Consider the following 22973-nt stretch of genomic DNA (forward strand, 5'->3'; position numbering starts at 1 on the left):
TTTATATATGTATCTACACAAATTTCGCTCCAAACTAATTTCATATATACAAAATTCATGTCACCAAATTTTGTTACGATCGGTCCATAATTAGTCATAGCTCCCATATAGACCCGCTTCCGAAAATCACTTAAAAATAAATCTCCTAAAAAATGTTGGTATATACACAAAATTCAACATAAATAACTTTCATTAAGACATAAATCACATGACCTAATTTCAAGGTTATCGGTCCATAATTGGTCATAGCTCCCGTATAAGGCCCACTTCCGAAAATCACTCACGAATATAAATTATTGATATTTTAAAAGAAAAATGTTTTTGCTCATTTACTTGGTGTAGGGTATTATGGTCGGTCAAGCCCGACCATACTTGTTTTTTATGTATATTTGTAAAAGAAAATAGTACAAATAATCAATAATGCGCATCGTTTTCGTAAAATATACAAATTTCATAAGTTTTAATAGCTAAAATTGTTAACACTAACATTTTCCCCAGAAATATTTGCATTTGAAAATTATGGTAACACTTTATTGTAATTAATAAGACTAATAACAATTTACTTTCAAGCCAGAAATGGACTTAAATAACAAATACTGATATTTAAAAAATTATTTATTTAATTCGCTGTAATTTTCTTATATTTGTGGCTTTTTGGTGACATCATTCCACTTCGCTAAAGCTACGTACACAAGGTTGTCAGATTGTCAGGAACATGCTCAGAAAATGGTTAATACAACCATGAGAACTTATGTTGAAACATATGGGTGTTACCCATTTATTAAACATTTTCTGACAATATTGTAAGAATATGACAACCTTGTATACGTAGCTTAACATTTACAAAATTAACTTTTACTTGCATGTGTAAACACTCAAGCAACTTGTAGACATTTCGATGTATTTTTCGAAAATTTCGATAATAATACATATCCTCAACGTTCATCAATCTACTTGCATGTGTAAACGCAGCATAAGCTGCAATACATTTATTTTATCTATTCCCGGTGCTACGATGGGAAAAAACTTGGAAAACGACCTAGCGTGAGTTATTGAGCTTGCTGAGTACATTACAAATCGTGTCAAAAAATTTCAGAAACACCCTCAAATTCAGAAGTTATCTTGAAAAAAACGTTTTCAGTGATGTTCGTCAACTTATAGATCTGTAACTCAGTCAGTGTTTGTCAGACTTTAAATTTTGGTTTGGAAAGAAAACTGATTACGCTTTAAAATGGCGTGCAGTTTTTGATACATTTGTTATTTATATCTATTGTTTTTGTTAAGAATGTCTAAAAGAAAAACAAAATTTATCAACTTTTTTGACTTTAATAGCTTTTCATTGCTTATTTTGATATGGAACTTTTATAAAAATGTATACTAATGTATAAAGGAAAACATGATTCTAATTACTCAAATCGGATCAAAATTGTAAAAGTTATTCAACTTTTCATTAACACCTTTTTTAGTATTTTCTCCCCCAGCCCATATGAATAAAAAAAACAAAAAACTATACAAAAAATATTTGTACAATTTTTAATTAACAAGGTAAATTTTATCGAACTTTTTTCGATTTTAACAACTAATGTCTCGTTTTTGTCTATATAAAACTGTCTTGAAAACACTGTGCCAAATAAATAGGGTTTCATAGAAAAAAATTAAAATAATTATTATGTTGAATTTTAAAAATTACGAAAAAAATAAAAAGGAAAATATTGAGCGAAATAAGGGAAATAAAACGGAACTTATTTTGAGGTACATGTAGAAATATGCGAAAATATTCGAATCGTGAGAGGCGTTTTCTTTTAATTTCTTACACTAAACGAAATATTTTTCCTTTACAATCCGTCATATTTAAATAAAAACAATCATTGGATGATTTTATAATAAATACATTTTAATATCGCACGTGACATACCGTACGTGACAGATTTTTCTCTTATAATAAATAAATATATATGTATTCTGCAAATATATGGTTTCAATAAACAATTTGACAATACCAAAAATACAATAAGTGCCTAGTTTTAGCCGCAATTTTTGCCTAAAGCCTAGTACTCTGTTCATATATCATGGTTTTTTCATGCGAAAAATTTTATATGCAGTTTGACAGCTCGCTGTTGCTTTTAATTTCGTGCGAAAGAAGTGCTGCGTATGTTATTTCGTGTGGAAAAATATTTCACATGTTTTCCACAATAAAAACAGAGTACAACTTTTGCGAAATTATTTCGCATATATTTCATTCCAAATATTTTATATGTAGTTTGACAGCATTTCGCACAGAGTACCTAGCTTAAAACATTATAAAATAAAATATAAAAATTTAAACTATTATTTTTGTCTTTAAAATGTTGTAATATGATCTAAATACTTTCACATACTAACATTTTATTATTTTATTCTATTCAAATCATTTTGAAAAAAAGTTTCAAGGGTTTTTGTTTTTTCAGTCGTGGTAGCGATTCTCGTGAAATTGTCCATATGTATATGTTGTTTTGAACTTATTTTCCATTATGTAAATCCACATTTAAAACTTTAAGGGCCATTATTACAACTTGTCTTTATGTTATTTTGTATGGTAAATGTTATGATTGCATGAAGATACAACACAAATTTTGGAGTCTTAGAACAACAGGTACAAACGGTACCAACAAAAGTGCCAAAACACAAATCCTATTTTATCCCTTTAATTTTAATTGTCCAAATATAAGTACAGTAAAACCTGGATAATCCGGATAATTGATTCGAAGTTTTATTCGGTGTAAAAATGAAACATGAGAATTGTACGAATATAATGGATATCATCAAAAATTAACTTGTTAACGAATTTGATGATAAGCGACAACATATGAGATTTGAAAGCATGCAACAAATACAGAAGGTGCAGGACGAATATAAGAAGAACTTTGATCGTAAAAGAAAGAAAAGTATTAATTATAGTGTAGGTGATTTAGTAGCCATCAAAAGAACCCAGTTTGTTACAGGTAAAAAACTAGCAAATCAATATCTTGGCCCATATGAAATTACAAAAGTAAAGAGAAATGGACGCTATGATGTTCGGAAGGCAGCACAATTTGATGGACCAAACGTAACAAATACCAGTAATGATCATATGAAGCTATGGAGTTATTCCCAAGTGAATGAATAATATAGCAGTTCATCCGAGATGGATGATCAGTCGGATGGCCGAATGTGGGTAGAATAAAGGACTGTCAAATAACACGTACTAACTTACATACCAAATTATACAACTATTAAAAAGGACAAGAAGAAACAGATCATAAAACAGTGATGTTCATGCCATACAACAATTGTTTGAAAAATTTACACACATTTGTTATGCTCTTTTAAAAACTTTTGTTCATTCATCGCTGAGAATGCGAAGAAAACACATGTGACGGACTATCGTATTTTTTTCAGAAATTTATTAAGCATTGTTGTTGGTTGTTTTTGTTTGAAGCATAGCAAGCACACGCGTATCAATTACAATTGAACACAATAAAACAAAGTCAAAAATAAATAAAAAATTTAAGAGAATTTCGGACTTACAATGTACATTTTTTCATTTCCTTAAAAATTTAAATTACATTCATTTAATAAATTGGTTTTATTTGACAAAAATTCTAAATCTAAACTTTCTTCATTTTGTTATTATTTTAAGTGTTTGACATTATGTTTGCTGGGTAGCTCTCTCACCAATACATCTTCATTTTTATTTTTGAACATCACTGTCATAAAACTAAGAAGTCAGTCGAAAAGTAGCAAGCTAAACTGAAAGTTGTAAAGTTTTCTTTTTAATGTTGTCGTTACTAAAAACTGAAAGAAAGTTAAATATCGGACGGACAGATTTACCAAATTCTTTATAATTACTAATCCTACTAAATTTAAATAAAAAACTAATTTAATGAACTTAAAATAAAAAAGTTTAACGTGTTTCTTTTACCCATTACTACATATATCAAATATAGGTTACTTCGTGGAGATATTATTACAAAATTTCACATGGTTAGAGCTGAGGTGTTTTTGAGTTGAATTACATTTGTTCAGCTTCCTAGGGGTCACCTCGGGTTTCAAAATTTTTAAAAAAAATCCCCAAAAATTCATTTATGATCCGAATGAAATTTAAAATATAAATAGTTCTTGAGAAGATCTACAAAAAATACCCTTACATGTGTAGGTTATCTCCTTCAGTTGAAGAGATATTTAGGTTTATTATTTTTTTTTTTAATTTTGCTCGATTTTTTTTTTGTTTTTTAGATATGGCGGCCCTACGGAGGGTCGAATTTTTTTTCAAAATATCAGCTATATTGGCAATAAAATTCTAAATAAAATAAAAAAAACTTGGTAACAGTTATCTCGTCCGTGTAAAAAGTTACACGCATCCAAAGTTGGAACATGTAAAATGGGCCTAATTTTTTACGATTTTTCCTAAAAAAGTCCCTATATTTTTTCTTTTGTAGAAACAAATTTTCTTTGGGACTATATACAATTTTTATATGTTCCGGAAAGAAAACTTAATGCAAAAGCATGTAAAGTAAAATTGGGCTCACTTAAGCGGACACAGTATCCCCCAGACCTATCCAAACTTTTAAAAAAATTTTAAACCAATTTTAAAAAAAATATTTAGGTTTCAGTAAAAAATTCTAAAAAGGCAAAGCACCGATCCTCGAAAAAGTTCCGTATTTGTATAACCCTATATGTTGTTTAAATACTTAGAAAGTTGTTTTACTATCACACGGTAAATAGCGTCACAGTAGGCACTTTTCTAAAAAAAAATCTGTTTTTGGAACACATTTTCCCCGTTTTAGGAATTTCGGTATTTGAAAATAAAAAATGTCAAAAATTATAATGTCATTAATTTAAGGACATTTGGATCTAAATTAGTTCCCAATTTTGTTATGATATCTTTAACCGTTAAAATTTTACATTAAATCAAATTTTATATTTTTCTTCATGGAAAATCACCATATTATAATTTTTTTAGTTTTTGAGGTAAATGACGTTCAAAAAATTAATTAAATTCTTTAATTTTATTAAAATATGAATCTACAAGTCCTAAGGTTTTTACCAATATCAAATACTTATATAAAACGTATATATCTACTACTCAGAAGCTCCACAAAACCTTGCCGCCTTTGAAAAATTTGAACGTTTTTTCATATATTGCATGCAAAATGTGTATACTTACATATTAAATGTAACTAATGAATTCAAACGTATACTGACCTTAAAGAAAAGTTGGTATAATGCATTTTTCGCAGTAAAACCAAATAATATTTATTTTCGTGTAGGTTAATCTTCATTTAGATATACATTTTCGAGAAACCAAGCGAAGGAACTTAATAAATCCAATTTAACACTAATATGCAAATGGGGATGTGATGGCTTATCAACATTGCCGGAATACAAACAAGTATCTGGAACACATACTACTTCTGATTACAAAAGTGTCTTTATGGCATCACTGGTTCCACTGCGCCTAAGGAATGATTCAATTGTTGCCTCGACATCAGCCAATAGTATCAACTATGTATGGATAAACAGAACCCCTGGATCTAAAGCTTTCTGTAGACCAATCAGATTTCAATATCTCAAAGAAAATAAGTCAGTTACAAAAGACTGGGTTGATAGCATTAATCGCTCAATAGAAAATTTGCATCCCCTTTGTATTGAAATCCATGGTTACTATATTAACATACAGTTCGAGCTTCAACTAACGATGATTGATGGAAAAGTATGTAATGCAATAACGGAAACAGATTCCGCGTGGAAATGCTTTTTATGCGGAATGAAAAAATCTGAATTTTCTAAAATTTCTGACGATACCCCCAGTACGACATCAATTAACAAAGATGTACTTCAATTCGGAATATCTCCCCTACATGCACGGATACGCTTTTTAGAACTCATGCTTCACATTGCATATGATCTAAAATACAGAAGCATACCTGGAAACCAAACGAAGATGGTTAGAAATAACAAAGAACTCATGGAAATGAGAGCAAACGAAAAACGGAGAATTCAAGAAGAGTTTAAAGAGATAACTGGCTTAAATATAGACAAACCATTTATTGGATACGGCAGTACAAATGATGGGAATACGGCAAGAAGGTTTTTCCAAAATTACGAAATAACATCGACAATAACTGGAATTAATGAGAAACTTCTTCGAAGATGTAATGTTATACTATCGGCAATAAACAGTAAAAATAATATAAATGGAGATAAATTTGAATCCTATGCCAAAGAAACCTTTAACCTTTTACGTTCCTTGTATGAATGGAGAGAACTTACTCCTACTGTGCACAAAGTTCTTCGACATGGTCGTGAGATTATAGAATCGAATCTTCTCCCACTAGGTGAACTAACTGAAGAGGCACAGGAAGCGAGAAATTCCGATTTTAAACACATACTGTTTTTTAATACAAGAAAGTGTTCCAGGCAGTCGCAAAACGAAGATCTCATAAATTATCTTATGCTGTCTTCTGATCCTGTACTATCTTCAATTAGAAAGAAATGGAGCAGGGACAGAAATTTATCATATGAAAACGAAGAGCTCAAAGAAGTACTAGATCTATTCGATGTAAATGAATATATTGTTGAAATAAAATAAAAAAAAAACATATTTAAAAATAAAAAAATTGTGTCTCTAATTAATATCGTATACAAACCATTACATAGAATTCAAACCGGCCCAATTACTGCTAATTTATGGTAGGACCCATATTATGGCCTACAATATAAGGATAAAAATGTTCAAATAATATATATCTAAATGAAGATTAACCTACACGAAAATAAATATTATTTGTTTTTACTGCGAAAAATGCATTATACCAACTTTTCTTTAAGGTCAGTATACGTTTGAATTCATTAGTTACATTTAATATGTAAGTATACACATTTTGCATGCAATATATGAAAAAACGTTCAAATTTTTCAAAGGCGGCAAGGTTTGTGGAGCTGAGTAGTAGATATATGCTTTTTATATAAGTATTTGATATTGGTAGAAACCTTAGGACTTGTAGATTCATATTTTAATAAAATTAAAGAATTTAATTAATTTTTTGAACGTCATTTACCTTAAAAACTAAAAAAATTATAATATGGTGATTTTCCATGAAGAAAAATATAAAATTTGATTTAATGTAAAATTGTAACGGATATTTAAAGATATCATAACAAAATTGGGAACTAATTTAGATCCAAATGTCCTTATATTAATGACATTATAATTTTTTACATTTTTTATTTTCAAATACCGAAATTCCTAAAACGGGGAAAATGTGTTCCAAAAACTGAGTTTTTTTAGAAAAGTGCCTACTGTGACGCTATTTACCGTGTGATAGTAAAACAACTTTCTAAGAATTTAAACAACATATAGGGTTATACAAATACGGAACTTTTTCGAGGATCGGTGCTTTGCCTTTTTAGAATTTTTTACTGAAACCTAAATATTTTTTTTAAAATTGTGCAAGTTTGGATAGGTCTGGGGGATACTGTGTCCGCTTAAGTGAGCCCAATTTTACTTTACATGCTTTTGCATTAAGTTTTCTTTCCGGAACATATAAAAATTGTATATAGTCCCAAAGAAAATTTGTTTCTACAAAAGAAAAAATATAGGGACTTTTTTAGGAAAAATCGTAAAAAATTAGGCCCATTTTACATGTTCCAACTTTGGATGCGTGTAACTTTTTACACGGACGAGATAACTGTTACCAAGTTTTTTTATTTTATTTAGAATTTTATTGCCAATATAGCTGATATTTTGAAAAAAAAATTCGACCCTCCGTAGGGCCGCCATATCTAAAAAACAAAAAAAAAATAGAGCAAAATTAAAAAAAAAACCTAAATATCTCTTCAACTGAAGGAGATAACCAACACATGTAAGCGTATTTTTTGTAGATCTTCTCAAGGACTATTTATATTTTAAATTTCAGCTCATTCGGATCATAAATTTAAAAATTTTGAGACCCGAGGTGACTAACTTTGAGGGGGCACAAACTCGCCCGTATTACCCCTAGGAAGCTGAACAAATGTAATTCAACTCAAAAACACCTTAGCTCTAACCATGTGAAATTTTGTTGTAATATCTCCAATAGTTCCCGAGATACCGAATTATTTCCAAAAAAAAAAGTTTCTAAACCACTGACCACGTTCCATGGAATATTAAATTCCATTTTTTTCTGACCAATTTGGAGGAACTTGATTTTCTCTGAAATGGGTCTTCCGATTTTTTTTACACGGAAAGCGTTTTTTAATCTACACCATGTATACATTCATCCGTACTATAGGTAACCTCGTGGCACTGACCTCGTTCCATGGAATATTAAATTGCATTTTTTTTTCTGACCAATTTGGAGGAACTTGATTTTCTCTGAAATGGGTCTTCCGATTTTTTGCACGGAAAGGGTTTTTTAATCTATACCAAGTATACTTTCATCTCTACTATAGGTAACCTCGTAGCACTGACCACATTCCATGGAATATTAAATTCCATTTTTTTCTGACCAATTTGGAGGAACTTAATTTTCTCTGAAACGGGTCTTCCGATTTTTGGCACGGAAAGCTTTTCTTAATCTATAGTATTTATACTACCAACTCCCATATAGCTGTTCTCGTGGCACTGACCTCGTTCCATGGAATATTAAATTCCATTTTTTATCTGACCAATTTGGAGGAACTTAAATTTCTCTGAAATGGGCCTTCCGATTTTTTGCACGGAAAGCGTTTTTTAATCTACACCATGTATACATTCATCCCTACTATAGGTAACCTCGTGGCAGTGACCTCGTTCCATGGAATATTAAATGGCATTTTTTTCTGACCAATTTGGAGGAACTTGATTTTCTCTGAAACGGGTCTTCCGATTTTTTGCACGGAAAGCGTTTTTTAATCTATACCATGTATACTTTCATCTCTAATATAGGTAACCTCTTGGCAATGACCACGTTCCATGGAATATTAAATTCTATATTTTTGTGACCACTCTGGAGGAACTCAATTTTCTCAGGAATGGAACCACCAATTGCTTTCACGGTTAGTTTTTAATAATCTATAGTATGTATACCACCATCTCCCATATAGCTGTTCCCGTGGCACTGCCCACGTTGCATGGAATTTTAATTTTAGTTTTTGTAAATTCCCATAAAATTTTTCATTTTCATTTCCGGCTTTGCTAAATATCGTTGCTATCTTGACACACTTCAAAACAATAAGTGCAATATTTTCTAAAACAAAAACACCGATTGACAAACAACAACAAAGCAATGTTGTGTATGAAATTCAATGCAAGGGAAAATACAACAAAAATTGTGAACTCATATATATAGGTACAACAAAGAGAAGCTTGGAGACAAAAATGGGAGAACATAAAATGGACATAATGAGGGGAAAAGAGACAACTGCACTTGCACAACATATTTTAGAAACAGGACACTCAGCTGATTTTGAAAGTGTCAAAATATTGGCCAAAGAGGGCATGGAGAGGAAAAGATATACGATTGAAAGCTTGAGGATACAACAAAAAATTGACAAAACGATGAACCTAAAAGAAGACACGGCAAATATAAATATGAGTTACAGGGTTGCTATTAATTAAACGAACTGTGATATTAAACTAAGTTGTACAATTGTGGTTATATGTATGTATTTTATGTTTAATATTATATGTTTAATGATAAATATAACAATAATTTAATGTAAAGAAAATATCTACAAAAAACTGTAAGTGTTCTAAATGTTTGTTTTGAAAATATTGTTTTAATTTTAAGTTTTATTATTTAAATAGATGATCCCTTGAAAAAGTAGACATAACATCTACGAAACGTCGGGAAAATTGTAATAAAAATATGATTTTTTATTTACATTAAGGAAGTTCAGGCCCTATTAGCTTAAGAAACTCAACAACTTTAAAACATTTTTAATGTTTTTAAATTCAAATGCATATAACTTTGGACTTAGTCATTATTTTTGAAAAATTATTTTTCAATTTGACATTTTGTCGATTGGAGACAATCGGGAAATACTTGGATCCGCTGTTATCAAAAAACTGGAGTAGGGTGGGTAAAAATTTAGAAAATTTAATTTTCAAATGCGAATATCTCCTAAGCTATAAGAGGTAAAGTTTTTTGTAGAGATTCTATATATATAATTTGCTTGAAATTGGAACACAAAGGAAGAAATAGGATCGTTTTAAATATTTAACATACCCGAGGTGTCCTACTTTGGGGATCAGTGGCCGCGACCCTGGTCAGCCCAGGTGGTCCAAGTTCAAAACTTAAACTCTACAACACTTTCTCTTTGCGAATGCGAAATTTCATATAAACCGGGCTAACCGTTTAGAAGTTACAGCTTTATTTACCTCTTTTTTTCTATTCTACTGTGTTACGTTTTATTTTAAAATAGTAAATAATTTTCCTACAGCTGATTGATTTCGACGGTATAGCCATATTGAAATAGCTAAATTCAGTTTGATTTTGTGTATTTACGTCATAGCTAATGCGCATTAGGATGGGGATAATTCACAAGTTATTTTGAATTAAAACAGCTAATGCAAATTAACGCTGTCGTCTGTCTACGCTATAACAGAAATCAAAATTTTATTTAAAAATTTAAAAAAAAAACCTATCTATAGAATTTAAAATTTGGACCATATTTGTACATCAAAATTGTGTAGTGGTTTAAAAAGTCTCTAAAATTTTTTCGATTTTGTTGCCCTATGTAATATAATTTGTTTTGAACTGGCGAAAACGTGAACTAATTTTTACCAAGGGTGTTCACGTTTTCGATTTTGAAAATTTTAAAACAGTAAACATTAGGGTGCGTAAATTTTTTTGACTACTAAGCGTATAGCAAATTCGTAGTCTACAGAAAATTCTAAGAACTTTTCCCGAAGAAACCATGGTTCTAAAATCAAAATCGAGCTTCCGGTTTTTTACGAGAAGATTTGGAGCTCAAGACCTCTTTTGCTAGGAGACCTCGAGTATGTTCAATTTTAAAATCAATAATATTTCTTCGTTTGTGTTCCGATTTCAAAAAAATTGCATATATATAGAATGTTCTCGTCGATTACTACATAAAACATCTCGTAGCAAAACATGGTATCAAAAATTATTAATCGTTTTTAAATTTAAAATATTTGGTTTAAAGTTAGCCAGTGGTGGCCACCAATTTACGACAAATACTTGAATTTTTTTATTAACTGAATTTTAAGTGCGATAGAGCCAAAATAAAAGGACCTCTAAGGGTATGAAATTTATTATTAATGTTTCTAGTTTCTGAAAAATGTTTGGAAAAATCGGTAAAACATATATGGACAAATATATGTGGAAATACGTTGACCCACCTCAGCGAACATCCGCTGATATGACCGAAACTAATGGAACTAAAAATACGAAATTTGGTCCGAATATTTTATAACAATAAAAATATAATGATATAAATGTGAGAAAATATGTTTATTTAAAAAAATTTTTTTTTGGTCAAGTTGTAGAAAAATTTTATGTGTTCGTGGTGAATATGTATGAATTGACACAGTCGAATAAAACACACTTGTGTGTTAATGCATAAATATTTGTGGAAATATTTGAAAAAATAATTGACAATCACGTAGAATTTAGCAAACAATTTTTGCCTTAAATTCCTGGCCACCACTGTACATCTTCTTAGAATTTTTTTTAGATAACTCAAAAAGAATAAAAGTACTTTTTTCACAAAAAAAAATAACGAAAAATCGCCGTTTTTATGCATAACTTTGGAATCAGGCATGATTTTTAATCAATTCTTTCCTTATTTTATATACACATTTCTTGTTAGTCCTTCAAAGTAAAAATGGAGAAAATCGGTAAATATTTGGAACCGCGGTCTTCAAAAAACTGGAGTAGGGTGGGTAAAAATGTATTATTCAAATGTCAATATCTTTTAAGCTATAAGAGATATATGATAGCTACGAGATGTAGTACTCGACGAGAACATTCTATATACATGTAATTTTTTTTGAATTCGGAACACAAACGAAGAACTATGATTGTTTTTAAAATTGAACATACCCGAGGTCTCCTAGCAAAAGAGGTCTTGAGCTCCAAATCTTTTCGTAAAAAAACGGAAGCTCGATTTTGATTTTAGAACCATGGTTTCTTCGGGAAAAGTTCTTAGAATTTTCCGTAGATTACGAATTTGCTATACGCTTTACCACGTTTCATGGGCCTGAACAAATTGATCCACCCTAGTAAACATAAAATATTAAACCAGTCGTTAAATTCGTTATATTTGAATTCAAATACACTTTCGTAACAATAAGTGTGTTTGCGTCAGTGTTGCCACTTCATGTGTAATTACACATATTGTGTGTAATTTCAACTTGGATGTGTAGCCCATGTGTAATTGAATGAATGTGTAATTCATGTGTAATTTTAAATTCCAATTATATCCAAAATAAGTATATTGTCAATGTATGTCTTCAATCATTTTTGGTATTGTTCAGATTTCAAAACCGACTGAAAATAAATATGTACGTTTATATGAAGGAAAGTAGCTATATCCTCTATTTTAGTTGATAAATAACAAATCTAGTATCGCTAAATGTATTCATATTTATTATATTTTACTATAATTTATATATATCATTTAATTATATGTATGAAGATATGAATCAAGTTTGAACTAAATTAACATTAAGGTTTGCATAAAAATACGATAAATAATTTGGAGATTATTGCTATGTTGTTCGCAATATTTTAAAAATATAAACGTTACAAAAATTATACATTTCTTTACCTACAAGATTTTACCGGTAAAGTGTTCATTTACTTTTTTCTATTTTTCTCTCTCGCTATAATTTATAACAAATAGTAAAAAATATTTAACTTTCACCCATGTTCTGGAAAACGCAGCGTTTTCAAATCGCTAATGGTTTAAAAAACGAAAAACGCATTTCACCATGTTCTGAAAACCGTGCGATTTGTTATTGGTTTCAGTATACACTAGCAGTTTCAAAAATAATTTGAAAATTTTGTTATAAAACAAAAACAAATTTTTAAAATTTTTTAAATTTTGTTTTTGCTATCCATATAAATATCACTTAGGTGACGTGATTTACAAAATTAGGTGCTTAATATAAATTAGGAAAAAATTCAAATTCGAAGGCAAACAGTGTGCTATTTTTTTAAATATTGTTAAATTTTTAATAGAAATGTAACAATTTAAAATGGAACAATCTTCGAATGAACATTGGTTAATATCTATTTGTTAAAATCGTATTTGGGATTGACATATTTGACTGATCTCAAGAATTCATTAAATTAGAAAAGTTCACTAAAAAATAAGTAAGAGAGCTATATTCGGCTGTGCCGAATCTTATATCTTATCACCTAATTATACTTAAAAATATTTTTTTTTAAATTAGTTTTTTAATTTTTTTAAAAAAAGTTTTTCCCATTTTTTTTCAAAAAAGAATTTGCGACAAAAAAAAATTAGTTTGATGAAAAAAAAATCCATATTGTCTATATTAGTGACTCAGTTATCCAGATATATATAAAAAATAGGCCAAAAATCGAGGTTTTCCCAGTTTTTTCCTAATATCTCAGCCATTCATGGCGAAAGGTATAAAAAGAGATAGCTGACTTTGCTTTAATAATTTCATATATCCAATTCCTGGATAAATTAAAATCTGCGCAAGTGAAAATTGTCCATAATTGACACTAAGTGATCGTATTTGGTCCAAACATCCCATAGTCCAAACCTTTTGTATTCATGTACGTTTTAAAAATCTTGTATTCACAATAGACCACCTTTAGACAATTTCTCCTATTGCAATCACGAAAATTACATGTGTAATTTTTTCTCGTATGTGTAATTTAGGAATGAGGCATGTGTAGTTTATAATTTTATTGGTGGCAACACTGGTTTGCGTACTTTCCAGTAAAAATTATCCAGTAACTTTAATTTAGAGCGTAAAAATACATTTACTCTCAATCTAAAAAATATCCAAAAAAATACGCGAACAACAATTTGTAAAAATAACTTATTTTAAATAAGTTGTATTTTATTATAAACCAATTTAAAACGTTTGTATTGTGTTATTTTACATAATTTCTTTGAAAGACTTGTAAATTGTGTTAATTTTCAACTTTTTTGTTTTGTTTACATTTGCAACAACATGTTTTAAACACATTTTTTATGAAAAATGTCATGTTATCTATGTACGAACTGTCACTTTTAACACTCTCTTGCTCTCTCGTTACAAGTTTTTAAAAGTAAACGAACGGAATCCTCTAACTTCCAGTGATAATTTGTACAAATTATTACAAATTATCAAGTACGCGAACACAACTAATATGTATTCTGATGCTGGGATTCCCCAAATTAAAAAAGAATGCAATAAATAATACGAAAAAACCCAGAATACATATTTTTGAGATATGTACGGTTGTCTTAGAACAACCGATACAAAGGTACCAAAAACGCAAATCTTTACTCTTTTTTAACCTCTTAAGCATGAATTTCCCAAACATATTTTAAGTCTGATGCTCATTTTTTAAAAATAAAAATTAAATTTCAAAGTTTTCCAGTTTTTAACGCCTTGAAGATAGGCTTTTGAAAAGGTACTTTCCGAATACATATTATTGTGACTATATGGTCCAAGTTATAAACAAATATATAGCCTGTTGATGCTTCCATATAAGGAAATATTTATGTTCCAAATTTCAATAAAATTGGATCTGCCGTTTAGGCGTTATTTCGGAACAAACAAACAAAGTTAACAGTGGTTGACTACAATTTTATGTATTTAAACCAGCTCACAGTGGGTTCGATGGTACCCAAGTGACGATTAATTCATAGAAGCCGTAGTTTTAAAATATTATATTTTTTTTTTATTGATGAGTTATTATAAGCACATAAAAACACAGCATTTTAGAAAAAAAAGGTAAAAAAATTTTTTTAACACTTTAAGCGCATTATTGTTTTTTGGAATAATTCACAAAATAGAATATTATAATTTTTTAGTAATGAATAATCATAAATCCATAAAAACACAGCACTTTAGAAAAAAAAAGTAAAAAAAAAACTGTTTTAAACCGTTAAGTGCATTATTGTTTTTTTGTAAAAATCTCCAATTTTTTTTACTTTTTTTTAAAAAACATCAATAATTTGCTAACTTTGACCGCTCACTGAAAAGAAAGTAAACAACTTAGTTGATTTATTTTTACAGCTAATGATCTAGAATTTTATCTACTTTTACCCAATACCAAAATTTATTATAAAAACTTTATTTCTAAATTTCAATTAATCGCCACTTTTATACCATTTGAACCCAACGTGCAGCGGTGACCAGAAAGAGAGTGTTTAAAATGCATAAGGGGTAGTGTAAAATATAAAAGAGAACACAAATGAATATATGTGTACACTCAGGTCTCGTTTTATGCGATAGATGCGTTCCAAAAAAAACGCATAAATTGAATTCGCATAAAACGATACTCTAGCTTCATATAAAAACTAATGATTCGTTCCAAGATTCTGAAAAACCGCATAAATTCAGATTTTAATTAAAAAATCAGAACAAAATCACATAAAAGAAATCAACAAAAATATATTTATTTAATTTTTTATACAATAAAAACAAAATACGTTAAAAAAAAATAAACAAAATTATTTATAATTACAGAAAAAGTGAAAATGATCCAAAAAAAATTAACTAACACATTTGTTAAGGAAATTCTGTAAATATGCATGATTAATCTGAATCACTGAATAATTGTCTGCATTGGTTTGGAATTGGTTCAACGTCACTTTCATCACTAGAATTAATCTAGTGAATAGGGGACGAAATCGAAAAATTGTTAGGAGCTTCAATTGCTTCTTTTTTTAATTAAACTTTGCGATTTTGAATTTTTAAGTTGCTTATGTAACTCTTGATAACCGGAAAACAGATCAGTCAGTCAGCGATGAATCTTTAATTCTCTTTCCGTATCTGAATCTATATTAAGAATTTGATTTTGTAAAAAAGAAACTATAACCATTATATCAGTGATACAAAATTGGCTTAATTTAAAAATGGTAAAAAGGTAAGGCCCTTAAGAGCTCGGTTATGTAAATGAAGAATTAAAAAAAAGGTTTAAAAACCATCTAAAATTTCAAAATCTTTTAAAATTCTAAAAAAAAATTTTATTTAAAAATCGCATAAATTTGAATCCGCATAAAACGAGACCTGAGTGTACTTTGCACCGAAAAAAATCAGATAAGTAACAATGTGGTACAACTTGTCGTCGATGAATATATAAACGAAATTTTATCAACCTTGTCATTGACGACTGTTTAGCGACAGTATCGTGGACAGTATAGTAGAAACAACCTTAACATGATCATCGACGACAAATTGAACAACAAAATACTCACCTTCTCACCAAATGATTTCTTTTTGTAAAAATTTATATACAGTTTTTTATATTTTTATTGATTTCAATGTATAGAAAAATTAATATAATTTATATATGGGACATTTCGTGTCAAGTGAACCACTTTTGAAATCGATGTCTCCCGATCGGGATGAAATTTGCACAAAGGTTACTTCTATTATATAGACATTCAGACACAATTTTTCAACAAGAACTCTCTGAGTTAGAATATGACATTTTGGCCATGCAGGTGTTTTTTTCTTATCCATGTAACTTATTACCTATTGTTATTAGCAAAATGTGCCCCAAATAGTTTAGATAGCTCTTTCTTCAATCATTCAAAAAAAAAAAAATTAAAAAAAAAATAAAAAATTTTGAATATTTTTTTCCGAAATCAAAAACTTTTTTGATTTTTTTTTTCAAAATGGGCCTTTTTTCCTAAAATAAAGCTTAGATATTTTCCTTGAAGACCTATTTGGTCGCTTAGTGGGATATCTTTCAAAATAAATATTTTGTAACTCAAAACATAAAATTTTTGACTTTTTTGCGAAATCAAAAACTTTGTTGATTTTTTTTCAAAATGGACCCTTTTTTAATTTTTTTTTTAGCTCAAAAGCTTAGATATTTTCCTTGAAGGCCCTTTTGGCCACTTAGTGGGATGCGAGTGGGATATCTATAAAAATAAATATTTTGTAACTCTAGACATATAATTTTTAAAATTTTTTTGCAAAATCCAAATTTTTTTTGCAATATGGGCCCTTTTTGCTCAAATGAAAGCTTAGGTCGTTTCCTTTAAGACCTATTTGGTCGCATAGTGGGATGCGAGTGGGATATTTATCAAAATAAATGTTTTATCACGAAAACTGCATGTCTTGAGTTACAAAACATTTATTTACAAGTCAAATTTATTGAAATCCCAAAATTATTTCAGATATCCCACAACCACAGTTCCATTCAGTGACTTTAGGACTACCATTTCTATTAGTGTCATATCCGAGCCCTTTTCCTAATTTCCATAATAGCCAAAAATCCTCTCCAGATTTATTTTTTCAAAAAACTCAAATTTATTGGAATGCTGATATTACGATTGGTTCAAATATCCATCTATTGTTTCAAATGGATAGTTTTTTTTAATTTTTTTTGTAAATTTTTTTATTATAATTCAAGTATTATGACTGTTAAGTGATTAACAGTGCTCTGTTAACTGCAAAATGGGCTGAGCTAAAATATGTGGTTTATATCTGTGCTAAATAAAAAATGTAAATGTAAAAAATATTGCATTACCATCTAGAAAGCTCTTTAACTGTCAAAGTTCGAATATTCTAGATCATACGCCATCTGTGGTGTACTTTCTACAATGTTCTTTAACTGATTATTCGAACTCGAATACAGAGTTGCCAACTTACAATCAAATCAACTGAAAGCTTTTATTTAACAATGCCCACAGATATGTTACAGTTTTACAGCACTGTTACTTGAAAGCATTATGCTACTTTTAAATCAGCCGTTAAAATCGTTATATTTGAATTCAAGTACAATTTCGTAACAATATATATATTTTTATTTAATTAAGAGAAATTTCTGATAACCATATTGATATAAATTAATAAGAGGTACATAAATTATTACCACATATATATTTTTACTCAAAATAATTGTTTAAATCTTAAAGTAAAAAATTAAAGTGTTTAAAGTCAATGGCCCATAATCATAGTCGGAAATAAAGTATATTTTAATAGAAATAAAGTCGTCTTTACTTAAGAGTGGACTTTAGGTCTACCATAGACAAGTTAAAGTAAATTTTTGACGTTAAAGTCGACTGTAAATATAAAACAAGCTGAAGCTGTTATTAACTCATTTAACAACAGCATCTGCTGTTCTTCGCCATGTAAAAAAGTTCGGCAAAAAGTAAAAAAAAATTAAGTTACAAGAATTTGGCAGAGATTTTGCAATTATTGAACAGTTATCAATAAAATTAGTATCAAAATATTCTAAATTGATATTAATCTTATCTTTTCCATTTTTCCACCACAAAAAAACTTTTTTCTTTAGTTGTCCCGGTTACTTTTATTGTTTACCTTTTTTGGTTTTTGTTATAATTTTCTATTACTACGTTTATACGTAGCCTATTCGCAAATAAAAATAATTTGCAATTAACTAACTCTCTGTTTATATGTCACTTTGGTTACGGAAAATTCTTATTTTTTTAAATGCAAAAATTAAAGAATTAAAAATTCAAAACGCAAAAACGCAATGAAATATTTAAAATAACGAAAGAAAAATAAAAACGTTAAAAATTTGGCAATGTTTAAAATCCTATTTGCAAATAGTGTTGTTAATCAGGAATTGTTTTCGTGAGTTAACTATTTGCAAATAAAAAATTAATTCACTGTTTATACGGCAAATTTTTCTAATTACAATATTTGTATTTGCGAGTAAGTCTTGCGTATAAACCTAGTATATGTCAGCTGTTCAGCGGTGCCACTTGTCTGTATATTGTATGAAAACATTTTCTTCATTTGAGGTGGCACCCAGTTAAAGTCGGTTCAATTTAAAACTTACTTTAATTTTGACTATAGTTAGGAAATATTATAAAGCGGGTTTTTAATTTAAAGTTGTTTTTAAAAAGAACCGACTTTAGTGTTTGACTATGATTATGGGCCAATGTGTTTAATGCATAAGAGATATAGACCTGGCTATCGAACGGATCGATAGATGTAAAAATTTTACCCCTGAAAATGGTCTTAACTCATTCTTTTTGGATTTTGTGATATGCAGTAAGAGTCAAAATTTCGTATACAACACGCATTTTCATATATGAAGCTAAATATTTTAATTAGAGAAAGAAATATGTATATAAGTTTGAATAAACTTAAAATTAAATTTAGAGTTTAATCTTTTATTATTTAAAAAAACTTTGAAAATGAAAATTGATTTCGTGAAAAATGTATGTGAAAAAGAAAAAAGTACCTAAAAACAACAGTCAAAAATTAGTAAAATTAATTTAATACATTTATTTAATATTACCAAAATCCGAAAATAAAAAATTTATATTTTGTATAATTTTGTATAATTACGGCCTCTAGTCGCCTTTTCATATCCTTAGTAATTTCCCACCCCCCTCTTCCGTTAAAGAGGGTTCGGAGTTCGTCCTTAGATGCTTCGTTTTCCAATATTCCGGTCTGAAATTTCCCACAGGTTTTCTATTGGGTTAAAGTCTGGTGATTGCGGAGGTGAATTTAACTGTTTAGGCCCGTTATACAATAGCCACTCTTTAAAAATACTGGTGGAGGCGACTAGAGACCGTAATTAAGCTGAATAGAGGACTAACAAAATATAAATTTTTATTTTCGGATTTTGGAACTGTATACTAATTTTTGACTGTTATTTTTAGGTACTTTTTTCTTTTTTCCATAAATTTTCCACGAAATCAATTTTCATTTTCAAAGTTTTTTAAATAATAAAATATTAAACTCTAAATTTAATTTTTAGTTTATTCAAACTTATATATGGGCAATTCCACTAGAATCGCTGCAACGACTGAAAAAACAAAAACCCTTGAAACTTTTTTTCAAGATGATTTGAATAGAAGAAAATAATAAAATGTTACTATGTGAAAGTATTTAGATCATATTACATTTTAAAGACAAAAATAATAGTTTAAACTGATTATATTTAATTTTTTAATGTTATAGGTATGTTTTAGCTTGTAATATGATATGAATTTGACTCTGATTGTTTATTGAAACCGAATGTATATTTTCTATTCACTTTTTTAGTTTTTGTATACATATATTTACAGAATATATATTGTATTATAATAATATTGTTTTTTAATTAACCTGTCACGTACGATATTAAATTTTATTTATTATAAAATTATTCAAAGATTGTTTTTATTTAAAAATGACGGATTGTAAAGGGAACATATTTCGTTTAGTGTAAGAATTAAAAAAAAAACATTGCCTCTCACGATTCGAATATTTTCGCGTATTTCTACATGTACCTCAAAATGAGTTCCGTTTTATATCAGGTACGATATAGCCTTATTTCGCTCCAATATTTTGGACAACAATATTTCGAAGAACTTTTTATTATTTTAAAATATAGTACCCTCTGAATGGAACATAAAGACCAAATTATTTTTCAGATACTCTTATTTTTGCAAAATCTATTACACTCTATAGGCGTACAAATGTCACGTACGATAATATGGAATTGCCCATATGCGTGTTGAATACTAAATTTTGACTCTGACTGTATTTCGGGACGACGATATGTATTACAAAAAGTAATTTTTATACTTTGTTTAGGAAACTATTGCTGGAGTTTCATTGACACAAAATTATTTGCTTTTTTGTCAAAATCATAAACACTTTAATAGATTTTAACAGAAAAGTGTTTATTGCTCATAACACACATATTATAATTTAATTTTTTATATTTACAGATCAATATTATACAACGATATAGATGATTTATTCTTTGTTATTCAAGATGGTTCGTTACTTTTAATGGATTTATATGCAAATGATACATACACATTGTACAACAATTATTGCGTCGATATAAATAACATTTCCGGAATTACATACGCTATCGTTTGCATAACATCCGTGGAAGAGCATATAAGTCGAAGTCAGATTGTCGTCGTTGCCATCCTAATGCTAATATCAATACCTTGTCTGTTATTGGTTGCTTACCTACATTGGCGTATAAAGGAATTGAGATCATTGCACGGAATGATACTCAGCTGCATGTCAGCATGTTTGGCAACAGGTTACTTTTTGTACTCTCTGGTTCATATATTTAAATTGGATGAACGTAATGCAGGATACGCTGTGCAATTCTTTGTATTATCTTATTATTTTTGGTTTTTTTCATTATGCTGTAACGTTTCTTTAAATATATGGTAAGTGTAAATAAGCATATCATAACATGTATTATGAAATCCCATTTGTTATTCTCGAAAATTATATTGTTACGTTTTAACCTTTTCAAAACGTTGGTTTATTTCCTTTAAATAAACCGGATACTTTTGATTGCAAATTAAAAGCAGTTTAGTAGTTTAAAAATTGTAACAACTCTTTATTTATGCAAATATACAACAACAACAGAATTAAATAGTCGCTCAGTGTTTTATACTCGTTTGTAAATTCGCAGAAATACAGACACACTTTATAATTTACACGAATTCACTGGAAAATACAACACACTTTAATACCCAGTTTTTGACTTCGTATTTAAATACAGCTTGAGTTTTTCAGTGCTATATAATTTTTCTTATTTAAATAAGATAAAAGTATGGTAGCATTACTAAATATCAAAAATTTATCGATAGTTTTGCATGAAACAGCTTTTCAACCAAAACAAAAATTGATACATTTTGCCCAATAAGAAAAAAAAGTTTATTAAACAATAAAATTATTGGTAGGAAAATGCACAATAGAAGCTCCAATTGTCCCGCATCGGAATTTTAGTTTTTCAAGACGCTGTTGTTTGGTTTTTTTTCACTACAATAGAGTGAAAAAAACCAAACAACAAAAGTCAGCTGTCAAAAACATATTTTAGTTTGTGAAACTTATGCCCAGTTTTTGACTTGTTATTTAAATACGTATTTAGTTAATTTTAACTTAAAATTAAGTTGTATTTAAATACAGTTTGAGTTTTTCAGTGCTACATAATTTGTCTTATTTAAATAAGATAAAAGTATGGTAGCACTACTAAATATCAAAAATTTATCGATAGTTTTGCTTAAAACAGCTGTTCAACCAAAACAAAAATTGATACATTTTGCCCAATAAGAAATAAAAGTTTATTAAACAATAAAATTATTGGTAGGAAAATGCACAAAAGAAGCTCCAATTGCCCCGCATCGGAATTGTAGTTTTTGCAAGACGCTTTTTTTAGCAAGACGCTGTTGTTTGTTTTTTTTTTTACTACAATAGAGTGAAAAAAAACCAAACAACAAAAGTCAGCTGTCAAAAACATATGGTAGTTTATGAAACTTAAATAGAATTTAAATGACCAACGTCGGCCATTTAAGTATCATTTAAAAAAGCACTGAGAAACTCATTTTCGCATTTAAATAGAACTTAAATATAATTCATATTTAAATACGAAGTCAAAAACTGGCTCTTAAATAGAATTTAAATGGCCAACGTAGTATCATTTAAAAAAACACTGAGAAACTCATTTTCGTATTTAAATAGAACTTAAAAATAATTCATATTTAAATACAATCTCAAAAAATGGCCCTAAGGCACTCAGTTGATGTTTATTCGAACAGCGTTTCTGATAAACTAAACTCACGACAAAGCTTTAATTCAGGGTTTATAATACCCACAGATATATTACAGTTTGAGAGGCACTGCTGTTGGAAAGCATTATGCAACTTTAAATCAGCCGTTAAAATCGTTATATTTGAATTCAAGCACAATTTCATAACAATATTAGGTTTGTTCGAGTACTTTTCATTAAAAAATATCCAGTATCTTTATTTTAGAGAGTAAAAATAAATTACTCTCAATCTGAAAAATAACAAAAAAATTAACGAACAACAATTTTTAAAAATATGTAAGT

General features: G+C 28.8%; 1 protein-coding gene across 2 annotated transcripts in view; it reads left to right on the top strand.

The window, feature by feature from the left end:
• mthl14 (methuselah-like 14) overlaps nt 1–22973 on the top strand; it is a 107037-nt gene that overhangs the window by 24511 nt on the left and 59553 nt on the right. For both annotated transcript variants that reach the window (XM_065505269.1, XM_065505270.1), the window contains exon 3: nt 20842–21303. In XM_065505269.1, coding sequence (XP_065361341.1) covers nt 20842–21303 — 462 coding nt within the window. The remainder of the gene's footprint in view (nt 1–20841; nt 21304–22973) is intronic.

This window comes from Calliphora vicina, chromosome 3 (assembly GCF_958450345.1).
Source record: "Calliphora vicina chromosome 3, idCalVici1.1, whole genome shotgun sequence".
Taxonomy (NCBI): domain Eukaryota; kingdom Metazoa; phylum Arthropoda; class Insecta; order Diptera; family Calliphoridae; genus Calliphora; species Calliphora vicina.